The following is a 19,643-nucleotide window of genomic DNA, read 5'->3' on the forward strand; positions in this document are numbered from 1 at the left end:
TTTCCTAGATCTCTTCATCTTCATGTTCTAATATTGAAATTTTGTTGTGTTCCTCTTGGGGACTTATTGTGACTTTCTCATTTTTGTTTGAATTTTGGTTCTTATTTTTCAAATTGATTTATATTTTTTTTTCTTCTGTTACCTATTTATTTTTTGGGATTTATTTCTATGCTTCTGTGGCTTCTTGGCATGTTTGCCCTTTCAGTAAATACTAGGTAGGTATGGCCTGGGGGCTCAGGTCAATGCTCTACGGCAGGGCGAGTTTCCAGGGTAAGGATTCCAGCTAAGCCCTGCAGTTTTTCATGTAGCCACCTACTAGGACCCAAGGTCTCAGCACCTAAAGTTCCCCCAGAAGCTGCCAGCATGGGTGCCCCCTGCCTCTAGTAGTTGCCTAGCCACTTCCCAGGGGATCTCTGAGACAGTGGGGCCTGCGGGCTTTACCCTCTGTTTCTAGCTCTGGATCTCAAGCTAAGTCACTGGCTTAATGCCTGCTTGCTGCTGCCGCCAGTGCTGTGTTCAGGTGCCCCATCTCTGTGGGCTGTTATGTGTGTGCCCACAGACTACCCTAGTTGGAATTCTGATTTAAAATGGTGTCCACCCTTTTTGGGCCGGGTTGTGGATTTTGTTTTGGAGACACTGGTTTAAATTGGCTGCCTCTCTCCACTTGCACTTGGACCTCAGGCTGCTGCCAGTAACCTCTGGCTCCCCAGAGTTCTCGACTGGACTTGTGACCCATGGATTGCAGCCATCTGTCTTGCTCCTTCGCCTTTGTCTTAAAAATGCCACCAGCTCCGGCTGTCCACAGCTTTGGTTTCTGAGCTCTTTGGGTGAGCACCTTTACCATGCTGGTTCAAGCTGGTTCCCCTCCTTCTGTGGGGTTTCCTGGGTGGTTTTCTTTCCTAATCTCTGTTGAATATATACCTCCTGCTCTTCTTGCTGTTTCTTCTTAGGCATGAGAATTGTGGAGCTTCCTAATCTGCCATTATTTCCAGACTGGCTTCTTTCACCTAATAATACGCATTGTTTCCTTTATGTCTTTTCATGGCTTGATATCTCATTTCTTTTTAAGGCTGAATAATATACAATCATATCCATTCATCTACTCAAATACATTCTGGTTGCTTCCAGCTCTTTGCAGTTTTGAAGGAAAGCTGCTACAAAAATTCATGTAAATTTTTTTTTCCTTTGTGAATATACCTTTTAATTCTCTTTTGGGAAATACCAAGGAGCTGACTACAAGATTGTATGATAACAGAATATGTTTAGTTTGACAAGCAACTGCCAAACTGTCTTTCACAGTTGCTGTACCACTTTGTATACCTACCAGTAATGAATGAAATCCTTGCCAGCACTTGATATTGTCAACACTCTGGATTTAGGCCATTTTAATATGTATCTAGTCTTACAACACTGTTGCTTTAATTTGCATTTCCTTGATAATAACACGATGTGGAGCATCTTTTCATGTGCTTAGTTATCATATATGTAGGTTCTTTGGTAAAGTGTCTATTAACATTATTTACCCACTTTATATCAGGGCATCTGTGCTCTTTTGTTGTGTTTGGAAGTTTTCTGTGTATACTTACTACAGTCCTTTATTAGCTATGACTTTTGTATTGTTTTCTTCCACGCTGAGGCCTATCACATTTCATTCTCTTGACTATGTATTTCACAGAGCAGAAAATTTTAATTTTAATGAAAACCAGTTTGTTCTTTGTTTCATGGACCCCTTCCTTGGTACTGCATCTAAAAATATACTAGTAAACTCAAAATTTTCTCCCACACTTTTAAGTCTTTTATTGTTTTGCATTTTATATTTAGATGCACAATCCATTTTGAGTTAAATTTTGAGAAGGGTATAAGGTCTGCATCTAGACTTTATCTTTTTAACTTGTGGATATTCTGTGACTCCACTATTTTTTATTGAAGAAAGTATTCTTTCTCCATTGCATGGCCTTTGTTTATTTATCAAAGATTAGTTGACAACAGTTATGGGAATCTGTGGGGAGCAACCGGACTAGACTGAGTTACTGGAATTAAGACTTATTCTATGCATCTGCTCTCCCACAATATGGCGCTGGGAGAGAAGTAAACAGCTTCCGCACAGCTGCCTCCAGTTCAACTAATAAACTGTAGGACTTGCTCCTGATTGGAGGAGAGCAGCGTACTCGGCGTGTGGGCAGCCGAGTTAGGATTGGCAGAGGAGGACTATAAAGGAGGAGAGAGACGGCATGCACCAGGAACATCTATGGGGAACATCTAAGGGAACCCGTGCAGCCCCCGAGAAAGCCGGCCGGCGGTGTGCCGCTCCCCTGCGGAAGTGGGGAATGTGGCCAGGGGGAACTGCCCTTCCACGGAGGTGGAAGGGATAGTAGCCAACCCGGGAAGAACCAGCAGCAAACCCGGGGAGGGTCGAGCAGACGAGAGAACAGCGCAGGGTCCTGTGTCGTTCCTCCACGAAGAGGGGGAGCGACAGGAATCTACTTCTGGGATCTCTATTCTATCCCACAGATCTATTTGTCTACTCATTAGTCAATACCAGTGTCTTGATTACTGTTGCTTTATAGTATGTCTTGAAGTACTGTACTGTCAGTCTTCCAACTTCATTCTCTTTAAATATTGTGTTGAATATTCTTTTTCTCACTTTGTAATTTTACATAAAATTTAGAATCAGTTTATTGACATAAACAAAATAACTCACTAGGATCTTGATCAAATTGCACTGACTCAATAGGTTAAGTAGGGAAGAACTAACATCTTGGCAATGAATCTTCCAATCCAGGAAAATGAATTATCTGCTCATTTATTTACTTGTTCTTTTATTTTTTCAATACATGGGTTTTGTAAGTATTTTGGGAGACATAAACCTGAGTTCATTTTCTGGGGTATAAATGTAATGGTATTGTTTTGTATTACTGTGCTTGTATAAAAACAAATTGTTATTGGATTTTAAATTTCAAATTCCACTTTTTTTCTGTGCTAGAAGGCAAATGACTTTTGCATGTTAATTCTGTATCCTACAACCCTTCTATAATCACTTATTAGTTCTCATTTTTCTGTTGCTGCAAATTCTTTCAGATTTTCTACACTGACAATCATGTTATCTGTGAACCAAGATATTTTTATTTCTTCTTTCCAATCTATATTCATTTTCTTCCCTTTGCTTGTCTTATGTGTTAGCAGGGACTTCCAGTATGATGTTGACAAGACACAGTGAAAGGGGTATCATTGCTTTATTACTGGCTATAGTGGGAGTTTCAAGTTTTTTACCATTAAGTTTGATAGCTGCAGTTCTTTTTTTTTCTTTTTGTAGCTATTTGTTGATATATTAAGTTGAGGATAGTCCCTCATATTCCTAGTTTATGGAGAGTTTTCATGATGAACTGGCTTCATTTTTTTTTTTTTTTTTTGGTGGGTGGGTGGGCAGTTAGCCTAGTGGTTAACACATTAGTTAAGATGCCCACATCTGGGGACAGGTTAAGTCACTGCATGTGATGACGCCATTTGGAACCCCAGCTACTTCCCTTCTGATGTGACTGCCTACTATTGTGCCTAGAAAAGCAGAGGAAGATGGCTCAAGTAGCTGGGCCCCTGCCACTCATGTGGGGGCCCCAAATGGATTTCCTTCTCCTGACTTTGGCCTGGCCTAGCCCTGGCTATCATGGCCACTTGGGTAATGAGCCAGTGGATGAACAACCTCTGTCTCTCGCTCTCTCTCTGTTAAGTCTGCCTTTCAAATAAACAAATATATTTTAGGAAAGAAAAATATTCCTGTGTCCCACATCAGAATACCTGGGTTTGTGCCCCAGTTCTGGTTCCTAATTCAGATTTCCTATTAATGGAGACTCTGGAAGGCAGCAGTGAAAGCTCAAGTAGTTGGGCTCCTGACAGCCATGTGTGAGATATGGATTGAGTTCCAGGTGGTTGGCTTCTATCCATCCTGGCCCTGATAGCTGTGGGCTTTTGGGGAATGAAGCAGCTGATGGGAGCTGTCTCTTGTCACTATACTGCTCAAATAAGTAAAGTAAAAATAAATAAACAAACTAAAAAATCCTTTTGGCATCTACTGATATGACCATGTGATTATTCTTCTTTAGCCTATTAAAGGGATAGTTTATTTTTCAAATGCTGAATCTGTCATACCTGGAAAAAGTCCCACTTGGCCATGGTATATCTTTTTCTTAAACATTGTGGACTTACCTTGCTAGTATTTTTGAGGATTTTTGTGTAGAGATACTGGTTTGTAGTTTTCTTTCCTTGTAATGTCTTTAATTTTGGTATCAAGGTAATACTGGGTTCAGAGAATGAGCTAGAAAGCATTCCCTTTACATCTATCTTCTAAACAAGATGGAACTGTGGGCACAGAATTGTTCAAAGGATATTCTTTATTTTTAGTGCCCATGGGATCTATAGCAGACCACTCTTTCATCTGTGATATTCATAATTTGTTTCCACTCACTTAGCCTTACTTGTTAGAGGCTGATGAATTTTACTGATTTTGAATTTTATTATCATTTCAAAGAAGCTACATTTGAGTTTATTCTTTTTTTTTTACTTAGCTATTTTCCATTTCATTGATTTCTTCTTTAATTTTTATTATCTGTTCTGCTTACCAGCTTACTCTGGATTTAATTTGTTATCCATTCTAGTTTCCTAAGGTAGAAGCCTAGGTGATTGATTTATATATGTTTTCTAATATGTGCAATCCCTCTAATCACTACATTTACTGTATTCCTCAAATTCTGGAAGTCTGGTGTTTTCATTCAAGTATTTTTAAATTTGTCTTGAGATGTTTTCTATATAAGTATGCTGTTTAACCTACTAGTATTTGGGGACTTTCGAGCTATCTTCTCTTCTTGAATTCTAGTTTAATTCCAGTGTAGTCTGATAGCACACATTGTGTAATATTTTTTTTTAAACTAGTTTAAAGGTTTGTCTTATGGTCTCAAATTTGGTATATCCAAAACTACTATTTTAAGTTTGTGCATTTACACACTTACAAACACAAACACATTAGACAATACAGTTTTGCCTTAAATGGCTTTTTTTTGTGCATGTCTGAATAGGGCTGCAGTACATAAAATGTTCTGCAAATTCTTTTAAGAGAATATTTGCTTAGTTTATTTATTTGAAAGAGTGACAGAGAAAGAGGAAGAGACAGAGATCTTCTGTCCACTGGTTTGTTTCCCAAATGGATGCAATGGAAAGGCCTTGGCAGTGCCAAAGCTAGGAGCCGGAACTCCAACTGAGTCTCCCATGTGGGTGGCAGGACCTAAAGTACTTGGACAATCATCTGCTGCTTCCCAGGGACATTAGCAGGGAAACAGAAAAGAATTAGAACAGTGGGGACCTGAACTGGCTCTCCAACAGGAATGCCAGTGAAACAGGTAGTGGCTTAACTTGCTTATCAGCTCTTCACTGGTCTTCTGACATGACAGTGATCATATGCTCTTCAATATGTGCACAGTACTACTCAGGACTGTGTACTCATTAAACTGACATTTAAGACTGCTTTCTACTTTAAACATAAACAATACAAAAATAAATATCTTTGTAAATACATTGTATCCATGCTTAAGCATTTTTTTTCATATTTAAAATTTATTTTCCTTTTATTTGAAAGAAGAGATAAGGGGGAGGATAGGGGAGATATATAGATTTAGATGGATATGTAGAGAGATCTTCCCTCTGCTGGCTCAATGCCCAAATGCCCACAGCAACCATTGGTGGGCCAGGCAGAAGTCAGGAACTTAGTCTGGGTGTCCCACACCTGTGACAGGGACTCTAGTACTTGATCTATCATCTGCTACCTCCCAGGGTGCTATCTGCAGGAAGCTGAGTTAGAAACAGAGTAGTGAGTCCTCAGGCTGGACTGGAAACAGAGTAGCCAGTTGTGTACTCCTTTCATATAGGATGTTGGGCATCCCAAGTAGTAACTTAATAACTGTGCCACATGTCTGCCCCATCTAAGTATTTCTTTAAGATACATTACTAAAGTGGAATAGCCAGGTCAAAAGGCATAAGCATTTGCAATTTTGATAGTGACATAGTACTAAAAAAAATTAAAGCTTTACCAATTTTTATTTCCACCAACAAGATTAAGAGTCATTTTAAAAAAAAAAGTCATTCTCCATATTCTAGCTAATAAAATTGTTTTTTATATCTAATGACATGAAATCAAATTTACTTTAGTTCTCAATTACCCTGATTATTAGTAAGGTGCTGGGCTTTTTTCATATATTCATTGAACAACTGCATTACTTACTTAAATTCTTGTGCATTTTTTTCTACCAAGTTTTACCATTTCATACTTAATTGCTCTTTACTAGATGTTACTTCCTTATTTAAATACCAAATATCTCCCTCTCATTTATGGTTGCATTTTAATAACATGATACAGAAGGGAGGCTCTGTGGTTTATGGAATTTTTAGATAACCTAATAATTTAGTGTAGGCGAGGGGCGGAGCCAAGATGGCAGAATAGTGAGGATGCGCACCGATAGTCCGGGAAAAGATAGTTTAATAAAAGTGAAGTTACTGTACCCTCAGGAAAAGGCTCAGGAAAAAATTGCAGAGGAAACTCTTCCGGATCTAGTGGATGTGACACAGAGGACCTACGGGGAGAGCAAGGTCGCCTACCGTGTGGAAGTCGAGCTGCGGGAGCCAAGCTGCAGAAGCCGAGCCGCAGAGTCTGCGGGCCAGCGCTGGAAGGGGAGGTGAGACAAAAACCTTGCTAACCCGAGACATTGGCGGGGAAAGGCAGAAAGAGCCTACAGGGAACGAGGCCTGAAGCCCCACTGGGGAAAGTTCACCAGGCTGACTGGAGGAGAGAAAAAAATGAATAAATAAGGGGAACTGGCACGGACATTAGCCTCTCTCTCCACTCACCTTACAAAGCCGAGCAAGACAAAGAGCAGGCGCCATTTTATGTATGTAAAGTGGTGCCCGCCATTAGCCAAGCAGAAAAACCTGACTCTGGTGGGGAGAAATAACAGGAGGTTAAGACCTAGTGAAAGTGTGGAGAAAATGAACTGAGACTGTAAAATCTGAGGTGGGGTGAGGGAACTCACCGAGTACACAAACTCAGTAACGTGGGCAACCTGGTGAGAGACTGCAGAGAAATTTGAGACCACACTGAGGGCTGCATAAACCCTTTGTGTGGTCCCAAGGGGTAGAGCAGACGAATACCCACAGGGGCCAGATTTCAAACATCAACTACCCTCAATTCCACTCAGCTGTGTGGAATTACTTCCCAACTGAGTCAAAAAAAATTAAAAATAAAAAAAAGAGAGATCGAGCAAGCGAAAGAACAATCTGGTGAGCCACCATTGGCACACCCTTAACCCTGAAGAACCAAACAGAGCTCTTTGGCCACACCCATCACAGCCTCTAAGGATCCATCAAAAGCAGACAGTCCACTTAATCTAGAGTCATAGTATAACGAGAAAAAACACCACAGCGAAGAAACCAAAGAATATCTCCAATATGCCAAACAACAAACGCAGAAACTGAGGTAACGAGAACAAAGAAGACACTATGACGCCCCCAAATGAAAAAGACACCCCAATTCAAGATTATGAAGATGATGAGATAGAAGAAAGGCAAGAAGCGGATCTCAAAAAATTGATAGGAACATTAAGAAGTTCTCAAAAACAAATTCTTGAACTATTGAAATCCTTGATGGACAAGATAGAAAATCTCTCTCACGAAAATGAAATATTAAGGAGGAATCAAAATGAAATGAAACAACTAGAACATGAAACTGTGACAGTGATGAGAAATCATAATGAAATGAAGAATTCAATAGATCAAATGACAAACACATTAGAGAGCCTTAAAAACAGAATGGGTGAAGCAGAAGAGAGAATATCGGACTTAGAAGACAGAGAACAGGAAAATATACAGTCAAAAAAAGGAAAGAAGAGGAAATTAGAAATTAAAAAATATTGTTGGGAATCTACAGGATACTATTAAAAAACCCAACATTTGGGTTCTAGGAGTTCCTGAAGGCATGGAGAGGGAGAAAGGATTAGAAGGCCTTTTTAGTGAGATACTAGCAGAAAATTTTCCAGGATTGGAGAAGGACAGAGACATCCTAGTACAGGAAGCTCATAGAACCCCTAATAAACATGACCAAAAGAGATCCTCACCATGACACGTTGTAATTAAACTCACCGCAGTGAAACATAAAGAAAAGATCCTAAAATGTGCAAGAGAGAAACGTCAGATTACTCTCAGAGGATCTCCAATTAGACTCACAGCAGACTTCTCATCAGAAACCCTACAAGCTAGGAGGGAATGGCGAGATATAGCCCAGGTACTAAGAAAAACTGCCAGCCCAGAATATTATATCCTGCAAAGCTCTCATTTGTGAATGAAGGTGAAATAAAGACCTTTCACAGCAAACAGAAATTCAAAGAATTTGTCGCGACTAGTCCAGCCCTGCAAAAGATGCTTAAAGACGTGTTACACACAGAAACACAGAAACATGGTCATCAATATGAAAAAAGGTAAACGAAGGAAACCTCACAGCAAAAGATCACTGGAAGTTCAAAACATACATTAGAAAATACCTTTGGCAAATGGCAGGGCAAAGTTACTACTTATCAATAGTCACATTGAACGTTAATGGCCTGAACTGTCCAGTTAATAGACACAGACTGGCTGAATGGGTTAAGGTACAAAACCCATCTATTTGCTGCTTACAAGAAACACATCTTTCCAACAAAGATCCATACAGACTGAAAGTGAAAGGCTGGAAAAAGATATACCATGCCAACAGAAATGAAAAAAGAGCGGGTGTAGCCATCTTAATATCAGACAACATAAACTTTACCACAAAAACTGTTAGGAGAGACAGACGGGCACTATATAATGATTAAGGGGTGAATTCAACAGGAAGATATAACGATTATCAATGTATATAACCCTAATTACAGGGCACCGGTTTATTTAAAAGATTTGTTAAGGGACTTAAAGGGAGACATAGACCCCAATACAATAGTATTGGGGACTTCAATACTCCACTCTCAGAAATAGATAGATCAACAGGACAGAAGATCAACAAGGATACAGTAGATTTAAACAACACTATAGCCCAAATGGATCTAACAGATATATACAGAACTTTTCATCCTACACATAAAGCATTTACATTCTTCTCAGCAGTACATGGAACCTTCTCTAGGATTGACCACATACTAGGCCATAAAGCAAGTCACAGCAAGTTCAAAAGAAGTAGAATCATACCATGCAGCTTCTCAGACCATAAAGGAATGAAGTTGGAAATTAGCAACTCAGGAATCCCTAGAGCATATGCAAACACATGGAGATTGAACAACATGCTCCTGAATGAACACTGGGTCACAGAAGAAATTAAAAGAGAAATCAAAAATTTTCGGGAAGTAAATGAGGATAACAGCACAACATATCAAAACTTATGGGATACAGCAAAAGCAGTGTTAAGAGGAAAGTTTATATCAATAGGTACCTACATCAAGAAATGGGAAAGGCACCAAATAGATGAGCTTTCAATGCATCTCAAGGATCTAGAAAATCTGCAGCAAACCAGACCCAAATCTAGTAGGAGAAGAGAAATAATTAAAATCAGAGAAGAAATCAACAGGATTGAATACAAAAAAAATTACAAAAAATCAGCCAAACGAGGAGCTGGTTTTTTGAAAAAATAAACAAAATTGACACCCCATTGGCCCAACTAACTAAAAAAAGAGAAGACCCAAATCAATAAAATCAGAGATGAAAAAGGAAACGTAACAACAGACACCACAGAAATAAAAAGAATCATCAGAAATTACTACAAGGACTTGTATGGCAGCAAACAGGGAAACCTATCAGAAATGAATAGATTCCTGGACACATGCAACCTACCTAAATTGAACCAGGAAGACATAGAAAACATAAACAGAACCATAACTGAGACAGAAACTGAAACAGTAATAAAGGCCCTCCCAACAAAGAAAAGCCCAGGACCAGATGGATTCACTGCTGAATTCTACCAGACATTTAAAAAAGAACTAACTCCAATTCTTCTCAAAGTATTCAGAATAATCGAAAAAGAGAGAATCCTCCCAAATTCTTTCTATGAAGCCAGCATCACCTTAATTCCTAAGCCAGAAAAAGATGCAGCATTGAAAGAGAATTACAGACCAATATCCCTGATGAACATAGATACAAAAATCCTCAATAAAATTCTGCCCAATAGAATGCAACAACACATCAGAAAGATCATCCACCCAGACCAAGTGGGATTTATCCCTGGTATGCAGGGATGGTTCAATGTGGGCAAAACAATCAATGTGATACACCACATTAACAGACTGCAGAAGAAAAATCATATGATTATCTCAATAGATGCAGAGAAAGCATTTGATAAAATACAACACCCTTTCATCATGAAAACTCTAAGCAAACTGGGTATGGAAGGAACATTCCTCAATACAATCAAAGCAATTTATGAAAAACCCACAGCCAACATCCTATTAAATGGGGAAAAGTTGGAAGCATTTCCACTGAGATCTGGTACCAGACAGGGATGCCCACTCTCACCACTGCTATTCAATATAGTTCTGGAAGTTTTAGCCAGAGCTATTAGGCAAGAAAAAGAAATTAAAGGGATACAAATTGGGATGGAAGAACTCGAACTATCCCTCTTTGCAGATGATATGATTCTTTATTTAGGGGACCCAAAGAACTCTACTAAGAGACTATTGGAACTCATAGAAGAATTTGGCACAGTAGCAGGAAATAAAATCAATGCACAAAAATCAATAGCCTTTGTACACACAGGCAATGCCACAGCTGAGGAAGAACTCCTAAGATCAATCCCATTCACAATAGCTACAAAAACAATCAAATACCTTGGAATAAACTTAACCAAGGACGTTACAGATCTCTACAATGAAAATTACAAAACCTTAAAGAAAGAAATAGAAGTGGATACCAAAACATGGAAAAATCTTCCATGCTCATGGATTGGAAGAATCAATATCATCAAAATGTCCATTCTCCCAAAAGAAATTTATACATTCAATGCAATACCAATCAAGATACCGAAGACCTTCTTCTCAGATCTGGAAAAAATGATGCTGAAATTCATATGGAGACACAGGAGACCTTGAATAGCTAAAGCAATCTTGTACAACAAAAACAAAGCCGGAGGCATCACAATACCAGATTTCAGGACATACTACAGGGCAGTTGTAATCAAAACAGCATGGTACTGGTACAGAAACAGATGGATAGACCAATGGAACAGAATTGAAACACCAGAAATCAATCCAAACATCTACAGCCAACTTATATTTGATCAAGCATTCAAAAACCAATCCCTGCAGTAAGGACAGTCTATTCAATAAATGGTGCTGGGAAAATTGGATTTCCACGTGCAGAATCATGAAGCAAGACCCCTACCTTTCACATTACACAAAAATTCACTCAACATGGATTAAAGACTTAAATCTACGACCCGACACCATCAAATTATTAAAGAGCATTGGAGAAATCCTGCAAGATATAGGTACTGGCATAGACTTCCTAGAAAAGACCCCAGAAGCACAGGCAGTCAAAGCCAAAATTAACATTTGGGATTGCATCAGACTGAGAAGTTTCTGTACTGCAAAAGATACAGTCAGGAAAGTGAAGAGGCAACCAACAGAATGGGAAAATATATTTGCAAACTATGCAACTGATAAAGGGTTGATAACCAGAATCTACAAAGAGATCAAGAAACTCCACAACATCAAAACAAACAACCCACTGAAGAGATGGGCCAAGGACCTCAACAGACATTTTTCAAAAGAGGAAATCCAAATGGCCAACAGACACATGAAAAAATGTTCAAGGTCATTAGCAATCAGGGAAATGCAAATCAAAACCACAATGAGGTTTCACCTCACCCCAGTTAGAATGGCTCACATTCAGAAATCTACCAACAATAGATGCTGGAGAGGATGTGGGGAAAAAGGGACACTAACACACTGTTGGTGGGAATGCAAACTGGTTAATCCACTATGGAAGGCAGTCTGGAGATTCCTCAGAAACCTGAATATAACCCTACCATACAACCCAGCCATACCACACCTTGGAATTTACCCAAAGGAAATGAAATTGGTCAAAGAAAAAAGGTGTCTGAACCTTAATGTTTATTGCAGCTCAATTCACAATAGCTCAGACCTGGAACCAACCCAAATGCCCATCAACAGTAGAATGGATAAAGAAATTATGGGACATGTACTCTATAGAATACTATACAGCAGTCAAACACAATGAAATCCGGTCATTTGCAACAAGATGGAGGAGTCTGGAAAACATTATGCTGATTGAATTAAGCCAGTCCCAAAAAGACAAATATCATATGTTCTCCCTGATCGGTGACAACTAATTGAGCACCAAAGGGGAAACCTGTTGAAGTGAAATGGACACTATGAGAAACAGTGACTTGATCAGCTCTTGTCCTGACTGTTGATGTACAATGTAATACTTTATCCATTTTAGTATTTTTTCTTTGTTTTGTTCTAGTGCTATTGGTTGAACTCTGTAATTAACACACAATTATTCTTAGGTGTTCAAATTTTAACTGAAAAGTGATCCCTGTTAGGAATTTGGAAAACATTACGGTGAGTGAAATAAGCCAGTCCCAAAGGGACAAATATCATATGTTCTCCCTGATCGGTGAACTAACCGAGCACCAAAAAGGAAACCTGTTAAAGTGAAATGAACACTATGAGAAATGGTGACTTGATCAGCCCTTGCCCTGACTGTTGACGAACAACTTAATACATTATCCCTCTTAGTATTTTTTTTTGTTTGTTCTACTTAATACTTTTGGTTGAATACTGTAATCAATACACAGTTATTCTTAAGTGTTGAAGCCTAACTGAACAGTAATTGCTGTTAAATATAATAGTGGGAATTAGAGAGGGAAGAGATGTGCAATCTGGGACATGCTCAAGCTGACTTGGCCCAAACGGTAGAGTTAGAAACATACCACGGGACTCCAATTCAATCCAATCAGGTGGCATGTACCAATGCCATCTCACTAGTCCCAGTGATCAATTTCTGTTCACAATTGATCATAATGATAGGACTAAGAGTCAAAGGGATCACATAAACAAGACTAGTGTCTGCAAATACTAGCTGATAGAATCAAAAAGGGAGAGAACGATCCAACATGGGGAGCGAGATACACAGCATACTCATAGAATGGCAGATGTCCTAAACAGCACTCTGGCCTCAGAATCAGCCCTTAAGGCATGCGGATCCGGCTGAAAAGCCCATGAAAGTATTTCAGGCATGGAAAGCCAAGACACTGTGGCAAAAACAAAACAAAACAAAACAAAACAAAACAAAACAAAACAAAACAACAAAACCTAAATGAAGGATCTCCTCCAGTGAGATCCCAGTGGAAAGAACAGGTCATCAATGAAGGAGGTACCTTTCTCTGAAGGGAGGAGAAAACTTCCACTCTGACTACGACCTTGTATAAATATGATCAGAGTCGGTGAACTCAAAAGGCTTCCATAGCCTTGGCAACTCATGACAGGAGCCTAGGGAGATTACTGATGTCATAAACAAGAGTGTCAATCTGTTAAGTCAACAACAGGAGTCACTGTGCACTTACTCCTCATGTGGGATCTCTGTCCTTAATGTGCTGTACATTGTGTGTTTAATGCTATAACTAGTACTCAAACAGTATTTTTCACTTTGTGTTTCTATGTGGGTGCAAACTGTTGAAATCTTTACTTAATATATGCTAAACTGATCTTCTGTATATAAAGAGAATAGAAAAAGAATCTTGATATGAATGGAAGGGGAGAGGGAGCAGGAAAGGGGAGGGTTGCAGGTAGGAGGGAAGTTATGGTGGGGGAAACCATTGAAATCCATAAGCTGTACTTTGAAAATTTATATTCATTAAATAAAAGTTAAAAAAATAAAAAAATAAAAAACTCAATAAAAATAAACTTAGTGTAGGTAAGGAAGATTCATAATCACAACACATAGTAACCTTGAGCAAACAGATGTAATCGAGCACAAACTTTCATGGCACCTGTAGTTAGATGTTTGTGTCACCATATCCAGTACTGTACAAAAAAGGAACTGTAACAAAAGGTTACCCCTTTGTATTCAGGTATTTTTGATAGTATGAAATGCTCTTGTTTCATTTGAGAATCTAGTGAACAAAGGTATTAAGAGAAATGTGCTTTGAACTACCTAGAGATTCAAATTTAACTAAGAACACTTAAAGTATAGCTCAAAGTCAAATTACAAAGTAATACTTTCCCCTCCCCACCAATCCCTGACAGGAGAAAAAAATACATTTCACAAAACAGTAAGCTGACTCACCCTGGGAAACTGTACTGAAAAGTGCAGGATCAATGGCTGGAATAGTCTGTGGAGCAGGTTGGATAGTATTACTTGTTACACCTGCAAATCAGAAAATCACAAATGGGTATAAAGTATGACATTTCTTAATTTATGTGCCAGGAAAGAACTTAAAGAATCATTGAAGAATTTTCTAATTTTACTTGTTTTCTTGAAACTGTATGTATTTTAATTGGATACAATTATGTGATGTGGAGGCTGGCATAGAAGACATGTAGGAAAATACATTATGCATTATTAATGTTACTTAGGGCTATGCCTGAGTTTCTACCCCAACCCTAACATTGCTCCTCTTTGAGAACAGGATGTTTCACCTCCATCCTAACATTGCTTCTCTTTAAGCAACGCTGTGCGTACTATTCATTTTTTTTAAAGATTTATTTATTCATTTGAAAGTCAGAGTTACACACAGAGAGGAGAGGCGAAGAGAAAGAGAGGTCTTCCAACTGATGGTTCACTCCCCAATTGGCTGCAATGGCTGGACCTGTGCTGATCCAAAGTCAGGAGCCAGGAGCCAGGAGCCAGGAGCCAGGAGCTTCTTCTGGGTTTCCCAGGAGCTTCTTCTGGGTTTCCCACGGTGGTGGAGGGGCCCAAGGACTTGGGCCATCTTCTACTGCTTTCTCAGGCCATAGCAGAGAGCTGGATTGGAAGTGGAGCAGCGGGGTCTCGAACCAGCACCCATATGGAATGCCATCACCTCAGGTCATGGCTTTAACCCGCTGCGCCACAGCACCGGCCCCATACTATTCAGTTTTGTGCATTTTTTTACTTCATATTTCCTAGCAATAATTCGAGAGTAACTCATAAGTCTGCCTGATTTAATAGCTACATGGTGTTCTATTCTATGTCTGTATCACAGTTCACTAACCAGTCCATTACTGATGGGCACTTCAGTTGTTGCTGATCTTTGCTACTACAGGAAATATTCTTATTCTGTATATATGTGTGAATATATTCACATAAAAATTTATAGAAGTAGGATTACAAAGTCAACAAACACATGAATTTCAAGCTGACCAATTCAATGACTACTTTTTGCTTGGTTTTGATAAGAGCTAACCAAAGACTAAGAATACATGACATAATTTTCTCCACAGAACTTGCCAAACATCAAAAGGCACATAAATATGCTATAAATCCAAGTGTACAATCCTCTCACGACCCAACCTTAATAGCAACATCATTCTCTGTGAAGCAATTTGTATTTTTGCTCAAATTAAAATCCACCAAACAGATTTACTGAAAAGGAATACTTTTCTTGTTAGTATTCTGCTTTGGGTTTTAAATGCTTATTGGGACAGCCCAATACGTGAAATTCAACTTAGTATTAACAAGAACAAAACAACTTAAGAGACAGAAAATTTGAGCTATGTGGTACAATAATATTATTTGAGTGGTAACACAAAAATAAATGTAGGCTGCATCTGAAGACTTTTGGTCATAGACATTCAGTTAAGGCTTGAAATGACAACACAGATCCAACATGCCTCAGGCAGCCCAGTCATGCCTGACACTGCCATTTGTCTTGAAGCACTGAAGTAAGGCCTGTCCTTATGGCAGCCATGGAGAACATGCTTCCACTGGGGCCTAAGGTATTAGCTCACCACAAGTTCATAAGCACCTGTTAAGCTAGTAAAATAGGTTTTAGTTTAAGCTACTTATTTATTTATTGAGATGCCCAATTCTGGTCATTTTTCTTTCTTTTTTTGATCTCACTTGTCAATTTGCAAATGGGTAACAAACCCCAGACTGCAGTATGGCAGAGTAATGAGATCATAAAAATACTCTTGCAGAAAACAGAACTGTGCTGGAAATTTCTTCCTATTACTTAACAAAACTACTAGTGATAATTAGTAGTTTCTAATTAATTCTTATGTAGATGCTTATGTAGCATATTAGGTAGGATCAATACATGTTAAATAATTAAATACTACAAGATTTCTATTTAAGTACTAACTTGTTCTACAGACTAAATGGCATTACATTAGGAAAGGGATAGGTGTTGATAATAAAACTGGAAGGCCAGCTCTCTGCTGTGGCCAGGGAGTGCAGTGGAGGATGGCCCAAGTACTTGGGCCCTGCACCCCATGGGAGACCAGGAGAAGCACCTGGCTCCTGCCATCGGATCGGCACGGTGCCCCAGTTGCAGCACGCTGGCCACGGCGGCCATTGGAGGGTGAACCAACGGCAAAGGAAGACCTTTCTCTCTGTCTCTCTCTCTCACTGTCCACTCTGCCTGTCAAAAAAAAAAAAAAATAGATAATAAAACTGGAAAAAGGGTGGGTACTTGGTTGAAGGGTTAAGCTGCAACTTGGAAGGCCTACATTCCATATTGGAGTGCCTGGGTTCGACTCCTGGCTCCACTTTTGGTTCCAGCTTCTTACTAATGCTCATTCTGGGAGACAACAAGTGATGGCTCAAGTACTTGGGTCCTTGTCACAAACATTTTCTTGGCTTTGTCCTGGCCCACCCCTGGCTACTGCGGGCATTTGTGGAATGTACCAGTGGATGGAAGATTTCTCTCTCTTTCAAACAAATGAAAAAAATAAATGAAAAAAATTAAAGAAGGTTATCCAGAAAGTGTTACTAAACAGAATGCTCAAAGTAAGTAGGATTCAGAAAGCAGACAAAAATGGAGAAAAACATGCTACTTGTGAGGAATAGGAAAGGCAATGTTAAGATACTAGAAGAATAGGGTTGAATGGAACTTCATTGATACAGCACTGAGAAAAATGCTGAGGCCAGAATATCAAGAACTGAATACCAAAGATTAACAAAAGAACTGAAATGAAGTGTATAACCCAGGTCCGTTTTTGCTTTATGGATGAGGTGAGATGCATTTACAATGACAAGCTTAGCATTAATCATAACGTAATCCTATTATTTAATCTAATTAGTTTTTTTCAGTAAGATCTTTCCCCCTAATATTCACAGGCTGCAAAAATCATGTTTATAGAGAAAGAAAAAACTGTATAGTTTTATTACCTACATAAGATATTTGCAGAGTAAAGCACAAGAGGCAAACACTTCGCCTGCTTAAACAATCACTATGCCTGCCCTCCTAGCACCCCTTTTGCTTTTCTTGTGGAAGAACTAAAAACTGTAAATTAGTACATACTATTCTTCTCAGCTATCTTAAGGATTTCCCTTTGATAAAAGTACATCCTGGACCTTTATATGAGAGAAAGTAAATCATTCTTAAAGTGAGTAAGAGGGGAAACATCTGCTATATTTATAAACTATAAATGTTATTTTGTTTTTTATTAGACAACTATGAACTGATTTTTTTTTTTTTTACTCTTTCAAATATAATGGAAAAAAATCCGGGGGCTAGTTGGAGATCCCAACATCTTGAATCAATTTTAAGAGAAATAAAGTTTCATAAATGTAGCTTTTGATTTGATAGGATTTTAGATCCTTACAAGAGAAAACGGGGCTGGTGCCATGGCCTAGCAGCTTAAGCCTCTGACTGAGATGCTGGAATCCCATGTGGGTGCCAGTTCGAGTCCTGGCTGCTCCTCTTCTGATCCAGCTCCTTGCTGAAGGCCTGGGAAAAGCAGCAGAAGATGGCCCAACTGCTTGGGCTCCTGCACCCATGTGGGAGACCTGGAAGAAGTTCCAGGCTTCTGGCTTCAGTCTGGCCCCGCCTTGGCTGATGCAGCTATTTGGGAAGTGAACCAGCAGATGGAAAATCTCTCTCTCCTTCTCTCTCTTTAACTGCCTTTCATTTTTATTTATTTATTTATTTATTTATTTTTTATTTTTGACAGGCAGAGTGGACAGTGAGAGAGAGAGACAGAGAGAAAGGTCTTCCTTTGCCGTTGGTTCACCCTCCAATGGCCGCCGCGGCCGGCGCGCTGCGGCCGGCGCACCGCGCTGATCCGATGGCAGGAGCCAGGAGCCAGGTGCTTTTTCCTGGTCTCCCATGGGGTGCGGGGCCCAAGCACCTGGGCCATCCTCCACTGCACTCCCTGGCCACAGCAGAGGGCTGGCCTGGAAGAGGGGCAACCGGGACAGAATCCGGTGCCCCGACCGGGACTAGAACCCCGTGTGCCGGCGCCGCTAGGCGGAGGATTAGCCTATTGAGCCATGGCGCCGGCCCTAACTGCCTTTCAAAAAACAAATTAAAACAAACAAACAAACAAACAAAAGCCAGTACTGAAGTGGAAAAATATTAAGTTGGAGAGAGTTAGGTGCAAATTCTGGTTATGTCATTTACTAAGTATGTTTGTTTTCTTGAGATAATTGCCTAATCTCTTCAGACTTTTTAATTTAGGGTAATATCTGGGCTGGTGTTGTAGAGTAGCAGGTAAGGCTACTGTCTGCGATGTCAGCACCCTATATGTCTGCTGGTTCATTTTCCAGCTGCTTCATTTCAGATTCAATTTCTTGTTGACGGCCTGGAAAAGCAGCAGAAAATGGCCCAAGTGGTTGGGCCTCTGCAACCAACATGGTAGAACCAAATGGAGTTCCTGGCTCCTGACTCCATCGTGGCCCAGTTCTGGCCATTGTGTCCATCTAGGGAGTGAACCAAAGGAAGGAAGATCTTTCTCTCTCCAACTCTGACTTAAATGAATGAATGAGTGAATGAATAAATAAATAAATAAAGTTGCTGTACTATAAGTATAAATTAGCTATGATTACTATTATGATTATTATTATTTTAAGATTTATTTATTCATCTGAAACTCAGAGTTACAGAGAGAGAGGGTGAGACAGAGAGAATGGTCTTCCATCCGCTAATCTACTCCCCAAATGGCTGCAACAGTTGGGGCTGGGCCAGGCTGAAGCCAGGAGCCAAGAGCTTAATTTAGGTCCTCCATGTGGGTACAGGGCCTAAGCACTTGGGCCATTGTCCGCTGCGTTCACAGACACATTAGCAGACAGCTAGATTGGAAGTGGAGCAGCTGGGACTTGGACTGGTGCCCATATTGGATTTTGGCCTCACAAGAGGTGGCTTTACCTGCTATGCCTTAACACAGGGCCCATGATAACTATTAAACTGAATCAAAATATACTGTTTATGCCTGGAAATTTCCTAATAGAATACCACCTCCTAATATCTATTTTTATGTCATGAATATTTTACCCAGAAGATACTATATTAGTTTGAACACAGGAAATTACCAATATTTTATCATTTATGTTGTTCAAAAATAGCAATTTTATATGGATCAGTTTATTTTAGCCCTACTAATAAAAGCTATTTTTGGGGCTGGAGCCATGGCTCACTTGGTTAATCC

The 19,643-nt window shown here is 39.5% G+C and overlaps 1 protein-coding gene across 1 annotated transcript in view; it reads right to left on the reverse strand.

Moving 5' to 3' along the window:
- VTA1 (vesicle trafficking 1) overlaps positions 1-19,643 on the reverse strand; it is a 105,462-nt gene that overhangs the window by 9,978 nt on the left and 75,841 nt on the right. Inside the window, exon 7 of the mRNA XM_002714850.6 lies at positions 14,362-14,442. Coding sequence (XP_002714896.3) covers positions 14,362-14,442 — 81 coding nt within the window. The remainder of the gene's footprint in view (positions 1-14,361; positions 14,443-19,643) is intronic.

The sequence above is a fragment of the Oryctolagus cuniculus genome, chromosome 5 (genome assembly GCF_051225735.1).
Source record: "Oryctolagus cuniculus isolate XC-2025 breed Fujian yellow rabbit chromosome 5, ASM5122573v1, whole genome shotgun sequence".
Classification (NCBI taxonomy): Eukaryota; Metazoa; Chordata; class Mammalia; order Lagomorpha; family Leporidae; genus Oryctolagus; species Oryctolagus cuniculus.